Below are 19,090 nucleotides of genomic sequence, written 5' to 3'. Positions count from 1 at the left end.
TTTGATCACTAAATTTAAAATAGTTATTTTTCATACAGTTTTTCAATCACTAATCTTCCACCACCCCTGGGGCTAGCAATGCAAAAACAAACACGACATGTACTTTAAATGCTTACAATGTTAGCCTACATGGTAAGTAGACGCGGCCGCTGTACCTAATCGCGGCAAAGATCTCCCTGCCGTGATTAGCATAGTGACCGCGGCTACGGCTGCAAGTCTCCCCTCCCCCCAGCGATCACGGCAGGAGGGCACCCAACCCCTCCTGTAGACCCCCCCCCAACGGCCCTCCCGACAATCGCAGCAGAAGGGTACCCAACCCCTCCTGCCGGTCCTCCCAATGGCCTCCCCTAAGATCGCCGGCAGGAGGGTACCCAACCCCTCCTGCTGGACCCCCCCCCCAACGAACCCTCCCACCCCGGAACCCCCTTAGTCTTACTTTCCAAGTTGGACCGGACGGCTCCTCACACGTATGGCCAGCAGGCTTGCCTCCGTCCAAATGAGGCGGACCCGCCCCTACCCTGCCCAACCCACAGGATCCTAGGGCCTGATTGGTCTAGGCACCTAAAGCCACTCCCGCTATAGGAGGGGCCTTAGGTGCTTGGGCCAATCAGGCCCTAGGATCCTGTGGGTTAGGCAGGGGAGGGGAGGGGCGGGCCCGCCTCATTTGGATGGAGGCAGGCCTGCTGGCCAGACGAGCGAGGAGCTGTCCGGTCCAACTTGGAAAGTAAGACTAAGGGTGGTGTTTCGGGATGGCGGGGTTTGTTGGGGGAGGGTCCGGCAGGAGGGGTTGGGCACCCTCCTATTGGCGATATAGGGGGCCGTTGGGGGTGCCGGCAGGAGGGGTTGGGCACCCTCCTACCAGTGATCATAGGGGGGCTGTTGGGGAGCTGGCAGGAGGGGTTGGATATCCTCCTGCTGCAATCGTCGGGGGGGCTGTTGGGGTAGGCAGGAGGGGATGGGTACCCTCCTGCCGCGATCGTTGGGGAGGGCTGGTTCTGTCGGCATGAAGGGCTGAGGGCGATCGTCGGGGGGGGGGCGGGTTCTATTGGCAGGAAGGGTTGATCTGACAAATGAGGAGCACGGTGAAACACAGGTAAATAGCAGTTCCTAGAAGGGGGGACATTGGCCTGCGGGGACAAATCTATTCACCGTTTTTGCGGTCGGTGAAAGGATTTGTCCCCGCGTCTGCGGCGATTTGCTAATGAGATCACCATAACCTGCAGCCAAACCGCAGCCACGCAGCGGTTCGCTGCGGGGATCGCTCCCCGTGTCATTCTCTACGCCAAAGCCTCCGACTTCTGCTGATTCAAACGGAAACCAGAAAAATCTCCATACTCGCGAAAACACTCCAAGAGGGCAGGAAGGGAGGCCCGAGGATCCGTCAAATAGACCAAAAGGTCATCGGCAAAAGCCGCCAGTTTAAAATGATGAGCCCCCACTACCATTCCCATGATGTCTGGGTTACCCTGAACATCCCGAATAAGAGGATCCAAGGTCAAGATAAATAGCAAAGGCGAAAGGGGACAACCCTGGCGAGTACCCCTACAAATTGGGAAAGGATCGGAAAGAATATCATTGGCCCACACACAGGCCACCGGGTCTGCATAAAGAGTCCGCACCGCCTGAATAAACCAAGGGCCTAGACCATACACTCGCAAGACCTCAAACAGAAAGCCCCAATCCACCTGGTCAAAGGCCTTCTCGGCGTCAAAGCTGATTATCAAAGAAGGCACCTGATCCTGTGCTGTCCGTTCCAGAGCCGCCAAAATACGGCGCACATTTTTAGCAACCGCACGGCCCTTCACAAAACCAACCTGCTGATCGGAAATAAGACTCGGGAGTACCAAGGCAAGACGGGTAGCCAAAACTTTAGCGAAAAGTTTAGCCTCAAAGTTCAACAAAGAAATCGGTCTGTACGACTCGGGTCTATTCGGATCCTTCCCAGGTTTCAACAGAACGATGAGCTGAGCTACATTCAAGTGGTGAGGAAGCACCCCCAACCCAACCGCCTCATTAAACACCAAAGCCAACAAAGGCGCCACCTCAGCTCGCAAAATCTTATAAAACTCACTACGTAGACCATCCGGGCCAGGAGACTTACCCAATGCGCTCGACTGGATTGCCCGCTCAATCTGCTCAGCTGTAAACTCAGCCTCCAACTGCGCCTGAGAGGAAGCTGAAAGAGTCGGGAGATCCTGACCAGCTAAATATACCGCTCCATCTAGCGGAGGGTCGGAGGGAGCAGAATATAGATGCTCAAAAAAATCTCGCAAAACCCTATTAATGTCCCTATCAGTATGCACTATCTCAGAGTCCCGCGTCTGAAGAGAAGCAATACGCGTGCTACCCCGCTGCTGCCGAACTAACCTTGCAAGAAGTTTGCTACTCTTATTCGCAAAACGATAAAGATGAAACCTATAATGCTCCATAGACCGATGAGCGTGTTGGTGTAACAGAGAATTAAGCGAACACTGGACCTCCAACAATCAAGTACGATCTGGGAGTGCCCGGGTACTGCCTTAACGTCGACGGAGAGAAGAAACCAGTCTCTCCAGCCGAAGCAGCTCTCGCTGGCGTGCTTTACGCTGAAAACTAGCATAAGATATAATCTCACCCCGAAGGACAGCCTTTGCCGTTTCCCAAGCTAACAAAGGAGTGGCAAAATGAGCTGCATTAGTATCCTGAAAAGAGCGCCACCGGGCTACCAAATGTTCATGAAAATTGCTGTCACGATAAAGATGGCTAGGAAAGCGCCAACCAAGAGGGTTCCCTGGCGTCCGAGATAACTGCCAGACAAGCGCCACCCACGCATGATCAGAGACCTCTATAGGTCCCAGCTTAGAATCTATGATCTCCGAAAACAAAGAGCGGGAACAAAGAATATAGTCTATACGGGATAAAGAAGCATGGTCCCGAGAAACGTGAGTAAAATCCTTCTCCAGGGGATGCAAGACTCTCCAGGCGTCCACCAAGTCGAGGGAGGCACAAAGAATTGCAATTCCAGTAGCAGATTTCCGAGACTCCCTCCTCACCCCAGACGAGCGATCCCAAAGAGGATCCGCCACCTCATTGAAATCACCCCCCACCACCAGGGGAACATCTCCATAGACTGACAAAAGATCCGCTAAATGATGAAAAAATCCCACCCCGGGCTATTGGGAGCATAAAGATTGCAAAGAATATAAGGTTTAGAGTTCAAACTAACCGAGGCAATCACATACCTACCCTCCGGGTCCTTAAGGACATCCCGAACCACCAAATGAAGATGTTTACCCACCAGAATAGCCACCCCAGCCTTCTTACCCAAAGCAGGGGAGTCCAGGACATCTCCCACCCACCAGGTTCGCAACTTGGCATGCTCCGCAGCTGTCAAATGCGTTTCCTGCAGAAAGGCCACGTCCGCCCGGTTCCTCCGAAGCTGTCGAAGCACCTTCTGTCGCTTTATTGGGGAATGAATGCCCCCCACATTCCAAGATAATAGCTTAAGGGACATAAAAGTGAAACAAAAATAACCAACAAGGAATCAAAAAATTCAAAAGCCTAGGAAGAGGCGTCCCAGCAAGCCCCCCTCCTAAGGCCATACCCATGCGGAAGCTAGTGCCAGCAGTCACCCCGGATCGAGAGGAACAACTCTCCCTACCCAACCCTCCCCTCCCCCCCCAAAACCAACCCTCCCCCTCCCCCCACCGAACCAATCCAAACCCCAGAACCCAACCAACCAACTCCTACCCCACCAAGCCCCTCCTGCCCCACCCACCCCATCCCTTCTGGTCCCCGAAGGAAACCAATCACTACAGCCGCCCCCTCCCCAGAATCCCCCCGAAAACAGCAAAAGGGACTAGACTAGACCCCAAAGAGCAAAACAGACAAAATTAGAACCCATACCACAAACCCAAGACATCATACAATGCCACAATGTCCCAGGATGGGCACCTCTACCCAGAAGAACCCAATCCCAGAACCCACCCACCCCAACACAGCCCTCAAAAAATGCAAACCAAGAACCCCCAAAACATGAGCTCAACAAATACCACAAAACCCCCACCCCAACACCACTCCCCCCCTCCTAGTCCAGCACAACATACAAACAACCCACCACACATCACCAAACACGCACATCACCCCAGTCATCAAGCTCAACAACGCCCGCTCCAGAAGGTAAACCCGGACCGCCGGCCACCAGAAACAGCCCTGGCCATGCAAGAGTGGAAAGAGACCCTGGGCCCCCTCAATAAACAGGAAAGCCCCACAAAACTATATATATATAAAAAAAAACAACAAACAAACATGTCCCGGGGCACAGTCACAGCTCAAAGCAAAAGAGCAGAGCAACAACACAGTCAACGACAGAGCCGGACAAGTCCATCCAAGGTCCGAACAGAAATCCAATGAGGAGCCCAGGGCTGCAGCCGAGCCCGAAGAAAGAGCATCTCCGAGGACAGGCATCCATCAGGCCGGACCAGCAGTAGAGGAGATCACACCAGCAGCACTGGTAGAAGGCAGGTCCGCATTCCACGCGTCCAGCATGTTCTGCGCCTCCGCTACGGTAGAGCAAAACTGAGTAGCGACATTATGATGAACCCGCAACCGCGCGGGGTAAAGGAGGGCGAAGCGAACATGGCGGGCTGCCAAGGTAGAACACACCGGTGCAAATGCTCGCCGTTGCTGAGCCACTTTGGTAGAATAGTCCTGAAAGCAGAGCACCCTGCCGTTTTGATAGGTGAGAGAGCGCTCTCCCCGAGCCGCCTGAAGAATAGACTGTTTGTGAGCATAGTTCAAGATCTTCGCTATTACCACTCGTGGCCGGGCCTGATGAGCAGAACGGAGACCCAGGCGATGCGCCCTCTCAATAAGGAGCGGGCCCAAATCAGCAGAGAAGATGACAGAGGCAGCCAGCCAGGTTTCCAGCTCACCCCTCAAGTCCCGCTCTGACACAGCTTCTGGAAAACCAATAAAACGCAAATTGGACAGGCGAGATCTATTTTCCAGGTCCTCAATGAGGTCCTCGAGGGCAGAGACAAGGCGCTGATGTCGGGTCTGGGCGTCCTCCACGTGCTGCAGCCTATCCTCCACAGCACTCACCCGCTGCCGGAACGCTACCACCTCCTGACCCATAGCGTCCAACGAGGCTTGGACCATAGCCAGCTTGTGGTCCAGAGGCAGGAGTTTCTGCTCCAAGACGAGCTCCATCGCCGCCGTGACTCCCGCCGTGATTTCAGCGATCCAAGCCGGCCCCCCCGTAGCGGCTCCAGGACTTGGCGGCGCCGCCATTTTAAGGTCTCCCTGCTTGCCGCGGTCCTTTTCCTTGTGGGCCAATTTCAGCGACATGTTCCCTTAGAATCGACCCGGAACTCGCCCACAGGATCCGGAGGGGTGGAGGTGCTGGAGGGCCCAGTCCCAAGGCTCAAAAGCCGAAAAACTCCCGAGAAGAGAGGGGAAACTGAGAAGGGCAGCGGGAGAGACACAGGCTAGCGTCTGTCCCGCAGCATGGCGTCACGTGATGTCCTAAATATTGCTTTTTTAAGCCAACATTTTTTGAGTGAGATCTTTTGGAATAACATCACAGCAGAATGATCTTCAAAATACGTGCCAGTAATAACATTTATGTAAAATTCATTTATGTACTTTGAGCACTGATAAAGTAAAAGAAGTAAAAAGTGAAAGTTATAAAAAGAAGGGTTTTTGAGACCGGTGAATGATAAGGGAACTCTGTGAGCTATGAAATCATAAACTTTATGAAATTTCTTGCATGAGTTTCTGAGGTCTCTTTTCCCTTAAAAAAAAATTTTTTTTAAGTAAATATACTAAGGGCAAATTGATTTATGAATTTCCAGTTCCCCATCCCAGCATCCATGCAAAATTTGAATGTCAAGTGGAAATGGACCCACAGCATAACGCTCCCCTTATGCAGCTACAGTGTGCTGTAATGAAGTCATCCTGAGTGTAATGTTATATGTAGATAAAGAGCTCTGGGAGGAATTGAATTGCTAATCCAAAGGTTGTTTCTGAGCTTGCTTTCTTAGAGGAAAGGACTCTCATAGTAAATGGCAGGCCAGTAGTGCCAACAGTTTCCCTGCAGTGTGATTGAGCTAGTCCAGATTTGACAGGGTCCTGAAAACCTTCATCCCATTAAACCTGGTACTTGATTCAAATGAGGTTTAGTGGTGTCTTTCTCCCCACTTTGGAGGGGGAAGGGGTGTTGAGCCTAGACCTTATCACTTAATGGCACCCCAGATGGAACCACAGAACCAGCATGCTTGAAGGCATGGCCTAGATCTGGGGAAGTCTTCTTGATCCAGTCATAGAGAAGAGCGGTTGCCCCGAGTCATCAATGAGAGATGACGGAGTGTAGGATGAGCCAGACTACAGTGAGACAAGGACGAGAGCCAGAGGACCATTAACTAAATATTGTAAGGATTGATTATTTTTATATTGATAAGGAAATATACACATCCTGGGGAGGGGGGAGGGGATATAATATGGGACTGATTAAAGCTTGTTGAATTGTTTATAAATATTTTTAACATTGTGTTGATTAACTGGTTGGGGGATAATAAGTTTTCTTATTATCTTTAAAAGTGTATTGTGCTATAAAATTATTCTATGTAACTATATCATTTTTTGTGCACAATTGTAGTTTTAAAATGAATAAAGAAGTTATTAAAAAAAAAGCAAAAAATATTCAACAAAAATTGAGCTGCAAGCAACCTCCCACCTAACAGCGAGAGAGATGCCCAGTCTCTCTACCACCACAAAGCAACAAAGCCCAACATTCCCCAACAGTGGGAGAGATACCCAATTCTGTCACGCCGCCAACCAACACACACGCCAACCCCCCTCAGCAATAGGAGAGATGATCATGCTCTCCTGCTGCCATGCAACCCCCCTCCCCCTTACCTTATTTTCAGATATCTGGCTGGAGGGATGCCTACTTCCTCCGGCCAGCTGGCCTGCTTCTTCAAAATGGTGGGTCTTCCCCTCCTCAGTGCATCCTGGGATGTACCAGGGAGGGGCTTGAGGGTCTGATTGGCCCAGGTTGTTTAAGGCCCCTCCTTTGGGTGGGGCCTTATGCATCTGGGCCAGAATCTTAGGCATAATTTAAACTACATACATGCTTTTCTACAAGCAACCAATGAAGAAGAATCAGCATTCTCTCTCTCTCTTATATGCAGAAAAAATTAAGACCTCTTTAATCAAGCCTCATTAGTGGTGTTTATTGCCACCCACTGTGGTAAAAGCTTCGACACTCATTGTAATTCTATGAGCGTTGGAGCTTTTACTACAGTGGCCAGCCTTAAGAAACCATAACGCAACTTGATAAAAGGGGGCCTAATTGAACTGCATAGTTTAGATGATCTGTAGTTTTCTTAATAAAAATTTTGAACAAGGTATATAACATGCTACAGTCTAAATCGGTCCAATTGTACCACCATTTTGAATGCTGGCTGTTCCTAATAAGAAAATTGAGGATAATTCAGAATACAGCTGTATGATTGATTTTTGGCATGAAGAAGAATGATCATATTAGTTCTTATTATCGTTTGTTGCACTGGTTGCCGGTAAAGGCACGAGTCTTATTCAAGTTTTCTTGTATCTGTTTTAAGCTGATCTTGGGACTGTCTCCAGCCTATCTCCTTTCACACTTTGTGTTGTATAGTTCGATGAGGAAAACTAGAAGCTTACACTTATTTGCTTATCTGAAAACTAATGGTTGTAGATACAAGACTTTTCTGAATAAGACCCTTGCTTTTCAAGCAGGTAAACAGCAGTCTTGGCTGGGCAAATGTATCTGTCAAGCCATGTCGTCCTACTGTACTTTTCGGAAAGTAATTAAGATGACGTTGTTTGACAGATTCATTTCCTAATGTGAATTATTATCATTAATGAATTGTATTAAGTAAAAGTTTGTATTGCACTTTTAAGAAATATTTTGTACTTTTTAAACTCTTTTGTATTTCGCTGATTGTCCAGCTTTCTTCAGTGTAAACCTCCTAGAAATCATCCGGTTATGGCAGTATAGAAGAATAAAGTTATGTTGTGTTATGTTATATCGACTAATTATTCTTAATTTTTTCATTATGGAAGATATTTCTTTATTAAATCATTTATCTGTAATTCTGGTGTAAGGGTTCTAGGTAGGAATAACCCCAAGAATTTCAAGCGAGGCTCAAATCTAAAATCTAGATTACTCAACTTCAGGATATTATCATTCCAAATAATATTATGGAACTGAGCAAAGGAAATAGCCAGCTTCATTTGATTTGCTTCAAAGGCAATTATGTTAGTCAACTCTCTGACAAATCAATAGAGAAATTTTGCATTTTATTTGATGGGAACATACTTTTATGTTGATTTCACAGAGAATTATCTATGTAAGAGAAGGTTGACTTTTACATAGGAATAAAATAACTATCGTTTTATCCTTTCTATACATTTTATCTTGCTTATATTCTCTTTTGATCATAGCACCATGATGGCAGATAAAGGCTATATGGCCCAACTAGTCCGCCCAACCACAGCATCCACTATCTCCTCCTCTATAAGAGATACCACGTGCCTGCCCCATGCTTTCTTATATTCAGACAGTTTTTGTCTCCACCACCTCTACTGGGAGACTGTTCCATGCATCTACCACCCTTTCTGTAAAAATCAACAGTGTATATCAAAGAGCACCATTTCCTTCACACATTTTAACTTCTCAGTAGTACTGTATGTTGAGTTTGGGCACTTCATTTTGCATGTCACCCCTTCTAGGATAGAGCTTAATCAATAGGAGGGTATAAATATTTGGCAGGTAAGTACCAAAGATTATATCAACTAACAACTTCACACTCCTAGCGTATAAATAAATTTTGTGAAAATGTGCTCGTATCAATAGAGACTTGTATGTTGCACAGACAAAAATGTCTCATATGGTATAACATTAGCATTCACACTCTGTCACCTGCAACTGAAAGCTAAACACCATCAATCAAAATCATACAACTCAATTTTATTGGAATAAATATTTGGCCGCAGTGTTATTATCTATCTTAATACTATCTTCACTTACAATACAATCCATGTCCAAAACCAACAAACTCCCAATGCATATTTTATACACCCCAGGGAGCAATTCGGTGTTGAAACTAGCTTCCGTTAAATCTTTAAACTTATAACATTCCACAAACATGACCCACGATGATGTCAGGCCATGCTTCCCCTCCCCCCAAACATGACCCATGGTGACGCCAGACCATGCTTCCCCTCGCAGCGGTGTCACCTATGAGTGTTACATTTATTCATTAACTGCTCATCTCCCAGATCCAGCTGGGCCAAACCCCATTTTCCACTCTGCCCAAAGCTGCGGCCGCCTCTCCCAACCCCAAAAGCTCAACCAAACCCACCCAAGTCCACATAGAACCAGAGACATTCAGCAGACCTGGCACAAAAATCATAAGTAGTGGATTTTAGAGTTTAGCCAGGGCTGAGGTTTGACACATCTTACACATTGTGAAGTGAGGTGAGCAAATGTATTAAGGACAGAGGAGAGAGTGGAATTAAAGGCCACGCAAGGACTCCTTTGCCTTCACAGGGGGCTATCTGTGACAATATACAAACTGAAAATGGCATCATTTGTTGATTTTACCTTTTCTCCAAAAAACTGAATATATATCCATGTTATAATCTTTGGCATATCCCTTATCCACTGTCTCATTTCCAAGTTGAAGACCTCTATATAGTCTAACCCCTCATTATACAGAACGTATTCCATCTCCTCTATTATTCTTGTCACCCTTTTGAGAACCTTTTCTAATTCTGTGATAGGTATGAATTCTGATGCTGATTTTGGCAGTCATAGACATGCATCCCCAACAAACACATAACTAGAACGTGTTAAGCTTTTTTACATTTTATAATTAACATGTATATTTGACATTTGCACATGTAAATTGTAAATATGTACATCTAAAAAAAACCTGCCCTCATCGTACTGTGCACCTTATTTTCACACGTGCATAACCCCATATGGTTTTATAGTGACCATTTTCTGTGTGCAAAGAATCTTTTATGCCTGGAAAAAGCTTTATAAATTACTGTTTTTAAGATATTTATAAATTACAGTATCAGCCGGGCTGACATTATTTTCTGTACTTACAGGGTGTTTCTTGTCAAAGCTAGCAATGCAAAGGGAAATTTTAGTGTTCCTTGTATCAAAGTCCTATCACTTGTAGGGCCCTTTGAAGGTCAACTGTTTCAGCTACAGAGAAAGATCATAGGTCTAAAGTTATAGCAGTGATTGATTTATTCAGCTGCACAGCAACATGATGGCTTAATTCTGTGCAGTGCCCTTTTCAAAAGCTTTCTGGATAAGTTGGCTGATTTGGCATCATGAGGCTGCAGATGATCACTGTTGGAAAAAGCTTCATTTTTCACCAGGAAGCAGGCAGTTACAAAATTCAGCAATGACATATATGGCAGTCCAGCTTAATAACTTAAATTGACAAACAGGTTCTAAGAATCCTGTCACAGTGCTTTGATTAGTAAGAGTGTGCAGGCCCAAAATTTTCAATTTGTTTCATTTCCCACACTGGTTATGGGAATGTTTCATTTTATTTTTTCTCCGGTAGTATTTCTATGGATAAATAGTTCAGGCTATTGATCAACAGGTATACTATTGATGATAAGGCAGACTACTGAGCAATAGAGTGCGTTATTGATGATGTGAATTAAAACTCCTGAAATTTCAGCTTTTTCTCTGTCATTTTGGTTTCAAAATAATACAAAATGACATGTTTCGAATGAATGTGCATCCCTAGTGATTACTATTAGATTTGTGGTAATTGCTCCAGATTCTCTGCAGATTGGATGGATAAAGGAGAATAGGCTCTGATTACTGAAGCAGTACTTTTCCTTTGTAAAAGATTTATCCTGCTGTTGCCTTGTGTGCCACCTTCCGTTTTTGTGATTGACTAAGTTAAAGTTGAATTATTATGTTATTTAATGAACATAATGTTGAAAATATGATGGCATCATGGTCTATTGTGTTCATCATTTTCCCCTTAGTAGAACTGTTGACATTAGTTCATAAAGTTCTCTGTTCTGATCTACCTCTCTGTTTGTTTTGATACCCGAATCCATATTGTTCTTGCGAATTGAGATCTTCCCAGCAAAATCTTCAGGTGATCTTCTTCTTCAGGTCTACTAGACTAGACATTTGCTAATCCATGTTTAGAGTTCCTGTGGAACAAACTCTAATTGCATTTAAGATTAGAAACTTTCATAAATTTAACTCTAGACTTAAAACCTTTCTCTTCCTTAAGACTTTGACTTTGAGGTCTCTGTTTGAGGATTGACTGTTTTAGTGATGGCCACACTGTTTCTGCTAAGCTGAGCAGGAGTCCGCCACGTATAGTCCTGCCAATTGGAGGTGCTATTTCAGTAGCACATTTTTAATAATGAAGGATAGGTAAGCTCTGCAGGACTCCAGAGAACCTGCCTCTCTCTATTGATTGAAAACTAGAAGCACCACCCCTTCCACACACCCCTCCCCCCAATTGACATCAGTGCAGTTGGAGGATTCCCGCTCAGCTTAGAGGGAACACTGTCGTTGCTAGGGCCTGGGATTTTTAACATCAGGGTTTTTGTTTCTAGTAGCATAGTAGACGACGGTAGATAAATACTCGAATGGTCCATCCAGTCTGCCCAACCTTACTCTCTCTTTAAATTACTGATTTAATTTAAATTTTCATTCTTAGCCAGAACCCAAAGCTGTGCCCAGTACTGTGCTTAGGTTCCAGCTACTGGATTCTCCATCAAAGCTCATTCCAGCTCATCTAAACCATTCCAACTGTTGAAGCCCTCCCCAGCTCATCCTCAACCAAATGGCCATATATGGACAGCAGACAGTTAGCGAGTGATACAGAGTGAGACAGTCTAGTGAGTGACACAGAGTGACACAGTCTAGTGATAGCAGACAAAAGTTTTTCAGCTCTTCTGAGCATGACGCTGACAAACGTGTGTGCTGGAGAAGCCCCCAATGAAGGTTGTATTAACCGAAACACCATTATAGAACAGTACATCAGCTGTTCACTGGCATTGGGAGTGAGAGAATTTGGATAGTGCTGGAATCCTATTGGATAGTGTAGCGTGGCCGGTCTTCAAAGCTCGCAGTAACCGGCTCACGCTATCAATATTCTCCTCCAGCGCGCTTCCTCAAGAAGGAGGAAGTCCCTGTTGTATATAAACTTATCTTATGTGAAGAAACAGGATGGCCTCACACAGGTAAGTACTGAATAACAAAAGTCAAATTTATTGTTCAATTCACACATCAAAGTAAAATGCATCAAAAGAAAAAATGTATTCCAAAAAAAAAGGTCTTTGGCAAAAACATACCACATAATATGAAAGAAACCAGCCTGGTCTGGATCATGTTCCAAAGTTCCTTAGCAATGTCCCAGGTGTAATAAAGTCCCTTAATAGTCCTTAACTCCTCCAGAGTCTTATTGGTAATTGGCAAACCCTGTGTGCTATACTGCACTGTACAGCCTCAGCAAATGCAGCAACAAACATTGGCAGATTTGTCAAAAGGGTTCTTTGGTATTCCAAAAGAAAAATAAATTCACAAACTATTCACTATGACACAGTGTAAATCCTGTCCCAAACTTCCAGGATATTCACACCTGTTTGCTGAAGTTTTGTTCCACAGCAGCTCTTGATAAGCAAGAGAAAAAAAAACTCATAACAGCAAAACCCTTGACTAGCATATCCCTCAGGTTCAACAGAAAAGGAAACATTTAACAAAAACTCAGCACACAAAAAAAAACAATTCCAAATTAATCAGTTTCCATTTCTTCACCCATTCCCACCTCAGGTAAAGTGCTGTATTCCATAGGTTCACCTTCAGGATTTATCAGGGTTGTATCCTCCAGTTCAGTGTCCAACATCTCAATGTCCCTTGGCTCAGGGGGACTAGGAGACTCCTTCCACATGAGAGCTTCTCCTCTGTCTCCCTTCCTCTTGGTCAGCCAGCCCTCTAAATGCTGCCGAGCTGCTGTACCACGCCCAGCCCTACTCTGGGGCTGAACTTCCTTCAGCTGTGTTTTCCTTCTCCCCTGCTTAGCCAGCTTGACACCAAATGGAGGATTTAAAGAGCCCTTACCAGTTTTCATCAGGCTGTGTTCTGCCTCAGGTTTAAACACAGCCTGTGCTTCCTGTTCTTGCTCTTGTCTATCAGGGGTAACATGGTTAGCCCGGACTAGTTTCAGGGAGTGATTTTTGTGACTCTTCCCTGGCACAAGGCCGGCATTGGACTCGGGCTTGTGACATACCCTCCCCCTTAAACCATGACCACCCGGGCATGGTCTAACTTCCTCCGGGTTCTCCTGCAAACGGGAAAGCCTAATATCGATTACGGGCCTTACTGCCCTTCTTGCCTGTCTGAACTGTAGGTGGTTCAGGGTCCCTGAAGTCATCGGGCCATCGCAAGACCGGCCCGCCATACTTGGCTTCTAAGCTCTTGGCCTCTTCCTCTTCCTCAGTTGCCATATCGGTGACTTGTTGGGCTAAGGCAGTCATAACTTCAGCCATACTACCCAATTCTTCGTCCCGTATTTTATTAACCTGACCTTGAATGTCTGCCATACCCTTTTCCAATCCCTTTAAGGAGTTCTGTATCAGGCTAACCTGTTGTTTCTGTTGTTCCACCTGCTCTTTAGGGATGTGATTTTGCTTTGACCACTTTTCAGACTCCTGCTGTTTGTCAGTCAAAGCTTTACATACCGTTTCAAGGTCTTTTATATTCTGGACAACCTTTTGTTGTTGGGACAAATTACTAGCAAGCTGTATCCTAACCTGCTGTACCTGGTTATCCATCTGAGTCACTAAACTCTGGAGTTTCTTAGACTCTTGCTGACATTGTTCTACAATATCTCCTGTAAGCTTTTTAGACCAACCTTCAGGGGGTTCCTGGGTAGGAGTGTCATGGCCTTCCCTCTGTTTCCTTATCAGAATTGACCACTGATGTTGAGCTGCTTCCAGCTCTTTCTTCCACTCCTCCCTTTGTTGGGCGCTTATCTGCTGTAAGTCCCCTTTCAGCGCCTTAATATCTTCCCGCAGAGCCCCTAAGTTTTCTCCCTGAGTGTCAGCACTCTTCTGGGTTCCTTCCGGGGAAGTGCACTGAATCTCGGCCCCCTCTGTGTTCCCTGTAGAGCCAAACCCTTTTTGACCCCTCTTTGTGTCACGGAGATGGGTCCAACGTTCCAACTTTGCGTGCCAAATGCGCTCACATATCATTTGGGCAATACGTTGGCCAGGCTTAACGCTATAGTCTGCGTTCCCTTGGTTGACTAATACAACCCCTAGGTTACCCCGAAAATCAGGATCCACTACTCCTGCAGCTACATCAATGGCATGTTCTAGGGCCAAACCTGATCGTGGGGCTATCCTAAGATAGGACCCGGGCGGCATAGACACCTGCAGGTCTGTATGTACCAGGGCTCTACTCTTAGAGGGAATTATCAATTCCTCCGCAGCATACAAATCAAAGCCCGCTGCCCGTGAATAAGCCTGTGTAGGGGCGTGAGCATTATCAGAAAGAGGCACCCATCGAATTACTGGGGTCCATCTTTTCCGATGAGGTCCCCATCCCTGGGACCTGCGCCAGGAGGGACGCCTAAACTGACCACTTTCCTCTGGGATGTGGGCACCTAGCACCTGCTTGGCTACCCCTGTAAGGGAATCATTTTTTTCGTGTTTTCCCACTCCCGCTAGGTCCTTTACTGGGGTCTGGGTAAGCCAATCCCTCCCTAGAATCACCGGATAAGGAGAGGCGTCTAAGACAGCCACGGATAGATGTCTTCTTACCCCCTCATAATCAACTACAACAGGGTGTAACGGGTACTTCCTAATAACCCCTTGTATGCAAACTATGGGCACCTTTTTATCGATCTTTTTACTTTGTTCCTTTCTGAGCAGCTGGTGCCAGAAGGATTGAGACACTACCGACTGTTCGGCCCCCGTGTCTACCAGAGCATTCACTTTTCGTCCTGCTATGGCCACCTGTACTCTATATTCCCCTGAAATTATATCACAGCCTCCCCGACCTATTACAAAATCTCTTCTTACCCGGCAGTTCCGCTGTATATGGCCCACTTTACCACAGCGGAAACATTTGGGACCCTCCCTACGTGCGGGACCCCCGGGTTCAGGAGTTTTCATCTCCCTAAAGGGTGGTTTTTGGGGAATGGTGTGTCTATTGGTAGGTATAGACTCTTTCCCTACCTCACCTCGGGAAGAAGGAACTACCCTAACTTCCCCTACAGAACCCCTAGCATCCAAATAAGCCTCAGATACTTCCAAAACTTGCATCAAGCTCTTACATCCTTGCTTTTGCACCCAGCCTCTAAGCTCCTTGGGCATTGATTCGAGGCATTGCTCTTTAATAATCTCAGCAAAGAGTGCCCTAGGGTCAGCTAGGCAAGGTTGTAACCAGCGTTCAGCCATTTTAGTTAGGCGTTGGACAAGTGCCTTAGGTCTTTCGTATTCTCCCATTATGGCCGATCTAAATTTCTGCCTATAATGTTCATGTGTGTAGCCTAAGTAGTCTAAAATGTGTGCTTTAACATTTTGGTAGTTGCTGGCTAAATCAGGGTTCAAGGTTTGGAAGGCAGCCAAAGTCTCGCCCGCCAAACATGGTAGCAATCGTGCTGCCCACTGTTCCTGCGGCCAACCAGCGGCATTGGCCGTCCTTTCAAAGGCTGATAAAAAGTCATCAGGTTCATCAGTGGGTGTAATTTTATGTAAGTGCATCCAAGCCAAAGGATTGGCTCCTACCAGCTGTTGGGGTGCTGGATTTAATAGCGGTGCACCCATCATCGGTTGCCTTGGGGCTTGAAGAAACTGTGCAAACAGTCTTGATTGCTCCCCCATTGCAGCCATGAGTTCTTGGTGCTGTGTCATTGCACGGTCCTGTGCCTGGTTCCAGCGGTCCTGGCTTGTCTGGAAGACCTCCTGCATCTCCTGGATCTGCTTCTGGCGTTCTCCAGCGATCAAGGCCAACACCTGCTGCTGCTCCATCTCCAACACCTGAAATGGAATCCAAAAAGAAAACAAAACCAAGTGTGGCTCCTTTTAAGTTTTGCCTGACCCTCCTCCCACAGTGTAGCCGACCAGCCTCCCTGAGTGATACTTTTATCCTCAACAGCCCGTTAGATTAGGTACTCTTACCCGCGGTACTGATGAGTCTGCGCACTGTATCACTCTGGTACTCGGGTACACACCGACTCTGGTCTGGATACCACTGCTCTCCAGGATGGGTCTTGCGTCCGACTCCGAGCCTCTCTGAGCTTAGACTGCTCTCCAAAAGAACTGGAACACCGGCTTCCAAGGTCCCAGCGCAGCTGATTTCCGGTTGTCCTGTGGTTTGTCTTCCGGTGTCTGTAAGTCCTTAGTCCACCATTATAAGTCCACAGCTTCTCAATAATCAGCTCCAACCAAAAATTCAAAAGTAAGCCCAAAAAAAACCCAATTATTATTATTATTTTTTTTTTTTTCAAAAAAAAAATTTTTCAACAACAGGGGGTGCTGTATCCCACTCTGATACCACGTGTAGCGTGGCCGGTCTTCAAAGCTCGCAGTAACCGGCTCACGCTATCAATATTCTCCTCCAGCGCGCTTCCTCAAGAAGGAGGAAGTCCCTGTTGTATATAAACTTATCTTATGTTAAGAAACAGGATGGCCTCACACAGGTAAGTACTGAATAACAAAAGTCAAATTTATTGTTCAATTCACACATCAAAGTAAAATGCATCAAAAGAAAAAATGTATTCCAAAAAAAAAAGGTCTTTGGCAAAAACATACCACATAATATGAAAGAAACCAGCCTGGTCTGGATCATGTTCCAAAGTTCCTTAGCAATGTCCCAGGTGTAATAAAGTCCCTTAATAGTCCTTAACTCCTCCAGAGTCTTATTGGTAATTGGCAAACCCTGTGTGCTATACTGCACTGTACAGCCTCAGCAAATGCAGCAACAAACATTGGCAGATTTGTCAAAAGGGTTCTTTGGTATTCCAAAAGAAAAATAAATTCACAAACTATTCACTATGACACAGTGTAAATCCTGTCCCAAACTTCCAGGATATTCACACCTGTTTGCTGAAGTTTTGTTCCACAGCAGCTCTTGATAAGCAAGAGAAAAAAAAACTCATAACAGCAAAACCCTTGACTAGCATATCCCTCAGGTTCAACAGAAAAGGAAACATTTAACAAAAACTCAGCACACAAAAAAAAACAATTCCAAATTAATCAGTTTCCATTTCTTCACCCATTCCCACCTCAGGTAAAGTGCTGTATTCCATAGGTTCACCTTCAGGATTTATCAGGGTTGTATCCTCCAGTTCAGTGTCCAACATCTCAATGTCCCTTGGCTCAGGGGGACTAGGAGACTCCTTCCACATGAGAGCTTCTCCTCTGTCTCCCTTCCTCTTGGTCAGCCAGCCCTCTAAATGCTGCCGAGCTGCTGTACCACGCCCAGCCCTACTCTGGGGCTGAACTTCCTTCAGCTGTGTTTTCCTTCTCCCCTGCTTAGCCAGCTTGACACCAAATGGAGGATTTAAAGAGCCCTTACCAGTTTTCATCAGGCTGTGTTCTGCCTCAGGTTTAAACACAGCCTGTGCTTCCTGTTCTTGCTCTTGTCTATCAGGGGTAACATGGTTAGCCCGGACTAGTTTCAGGGAGTGATTTTTGTGACTCTTCCCTGGCACAAGGCCGGCATTGGACTCGGGCTTGTGACAATAGTTAAGTACAGCTTCACATGTCTTTAGTGTATTTGGATTTTGATATTTAATGAAATGTTTTAGACACAATTAATTTACAAAAAAAACATTCAAAAAAGTGTAGAAATAGGGAGGTTGAGAGGGACGAACAAATGATTAAAATTTGGGACTGGTGAAGCGGGTGCTGGAATAGCTGTGCACTATAGGAGGCCCCATGATCCCTGTCGCAGGTAGAGATTTCTGATGTTCCTCTCTCTAACGGCCTCTTTTACAAAGCCATGCTAGCGGCTGCCCTACGCTAACGGCCCCGAAGCCCACAGAGATTTAAAGGTCTTCGGGGCTGTTACTACACAGCAGCCGCTAGCGCGGCTTTGTAAAAGAGGCAGTAAATCTGAAAACAGTTTTCGTCTATCGCATCCTGTTTTTAAATTATGCATCAGTTTATGTGTATATCATTTTCATCAATAATGCTACCATGAAGCGTCAGTATTTTAGGACAGCTCATCAATCACATATACCAATCATTTGAAAGTTTATACTAAAAAGAGATTGTTCTGCTTTTTCTACCTGTGAATTTTTATATTTTGTTTGTTTTTGTCTAAGATATTATAATTATGAACAGACGAGGTTGTGCTAAACATTCTGATAATTTCTGTTATGTCTGTGGACAATTTACTGCACAATCAGCACCTAAGAAGAACATTTGGTTTCGAGAAAAGTGAAGCCAAAATCAAAGAAGGTGTTTTTGTTGGACCCAAAATCCATGAACTGATCCTTGATGATGCGTTCAAACAGAAGCTGAACCCAGCTGAATCAGCAGCATGGGAAGCATTCGTGCTGGTTGTTCAGAATTTTCTTGCCCAGGGTCATAGGGAGCAGTGTGGGTTTGAACCCACAACCTCAGGGTGCTGACGCTGTAGCTTTAACTACTGCACCACACTCTCCCTCAGTAAGCATTCATACAATTTCTGGCCCCATAATTGCTAAGCCTGCATATCTGAGAGGCACTTTAATGTTAATTTGGCAATAGTCAAACCACTCAAAACAAGATTCTTAATTCTAGTTGTCCTTAATGACCTTTTATCAACAAAAAAGTAAAACCTATTTTTCAATACTGTGTTTCCCCGAAAATAAGACAGTGTCTTATATTAATTTTAGGCCCAAAAACTGCACTAGGTCTTATTTTTGGGGTATGTACATAATCATCTCTCCCTTCCTTGTCTTCACCCCAATTTTCCCTCTTTCCTTTCTCTCCCCCACATGTGCGGCATCTTTCCTCCCCTCCCTCCCATCCCTCATGTAGCAGGACCCTTGCCCAGCTTCTATCCTATCCTACC

The 19,090-nt window shown here is 45.8% G+C and overlaps 1 protein-coding gene across 1 annotated transcript; it reads right to left on the bottom strand.

Moving 5' to 3' along the window:
* Window positions 1-13,252: 13,252 nt before the first annotated feature.
* On the bottom strand, window positions 13,253-17,435 carry LOC117364219. Its single transcript, XM_033953233.1, has 2 exons — window positions 17,313-17,435; window positions 13,253-16,065 (listed from the first exon to the last, which is right to left on the bottom strand). The coding sequence occupies exons 1-2, from the start codon at window positions 17,433-17,435 to the stop codon at window positions 13,381-13,383; spliced, it is 2,808 nt and encodes a 935-aa protein (XP_033809124.1). The 3' UTR covers window positions 13,253-13,380.
* Between the last annotated feature and the right edge of the window lie 1,655 nt (window positions 17,436-19,090).

Source organism: Geotrypetes seraphini, chromosome 7 (genome assembly GCF_902459505.1).
Source record: "Geotrypetes seraphini chromosome 7, aGeoSer1.1, whole genome shotgun sequence".
In the NCBI taxonomy this organism is placed as follows: domain Eukaryota; kingdom Metazoa; phylum Chordata; class Amphibia; order Gymnophiona; family Dermophiidae; genus Geotrypetes; species Geotrypetes seraphini.
This window is presented reverse-complemented; position numbering and strand designations above follow the sequence as displayed.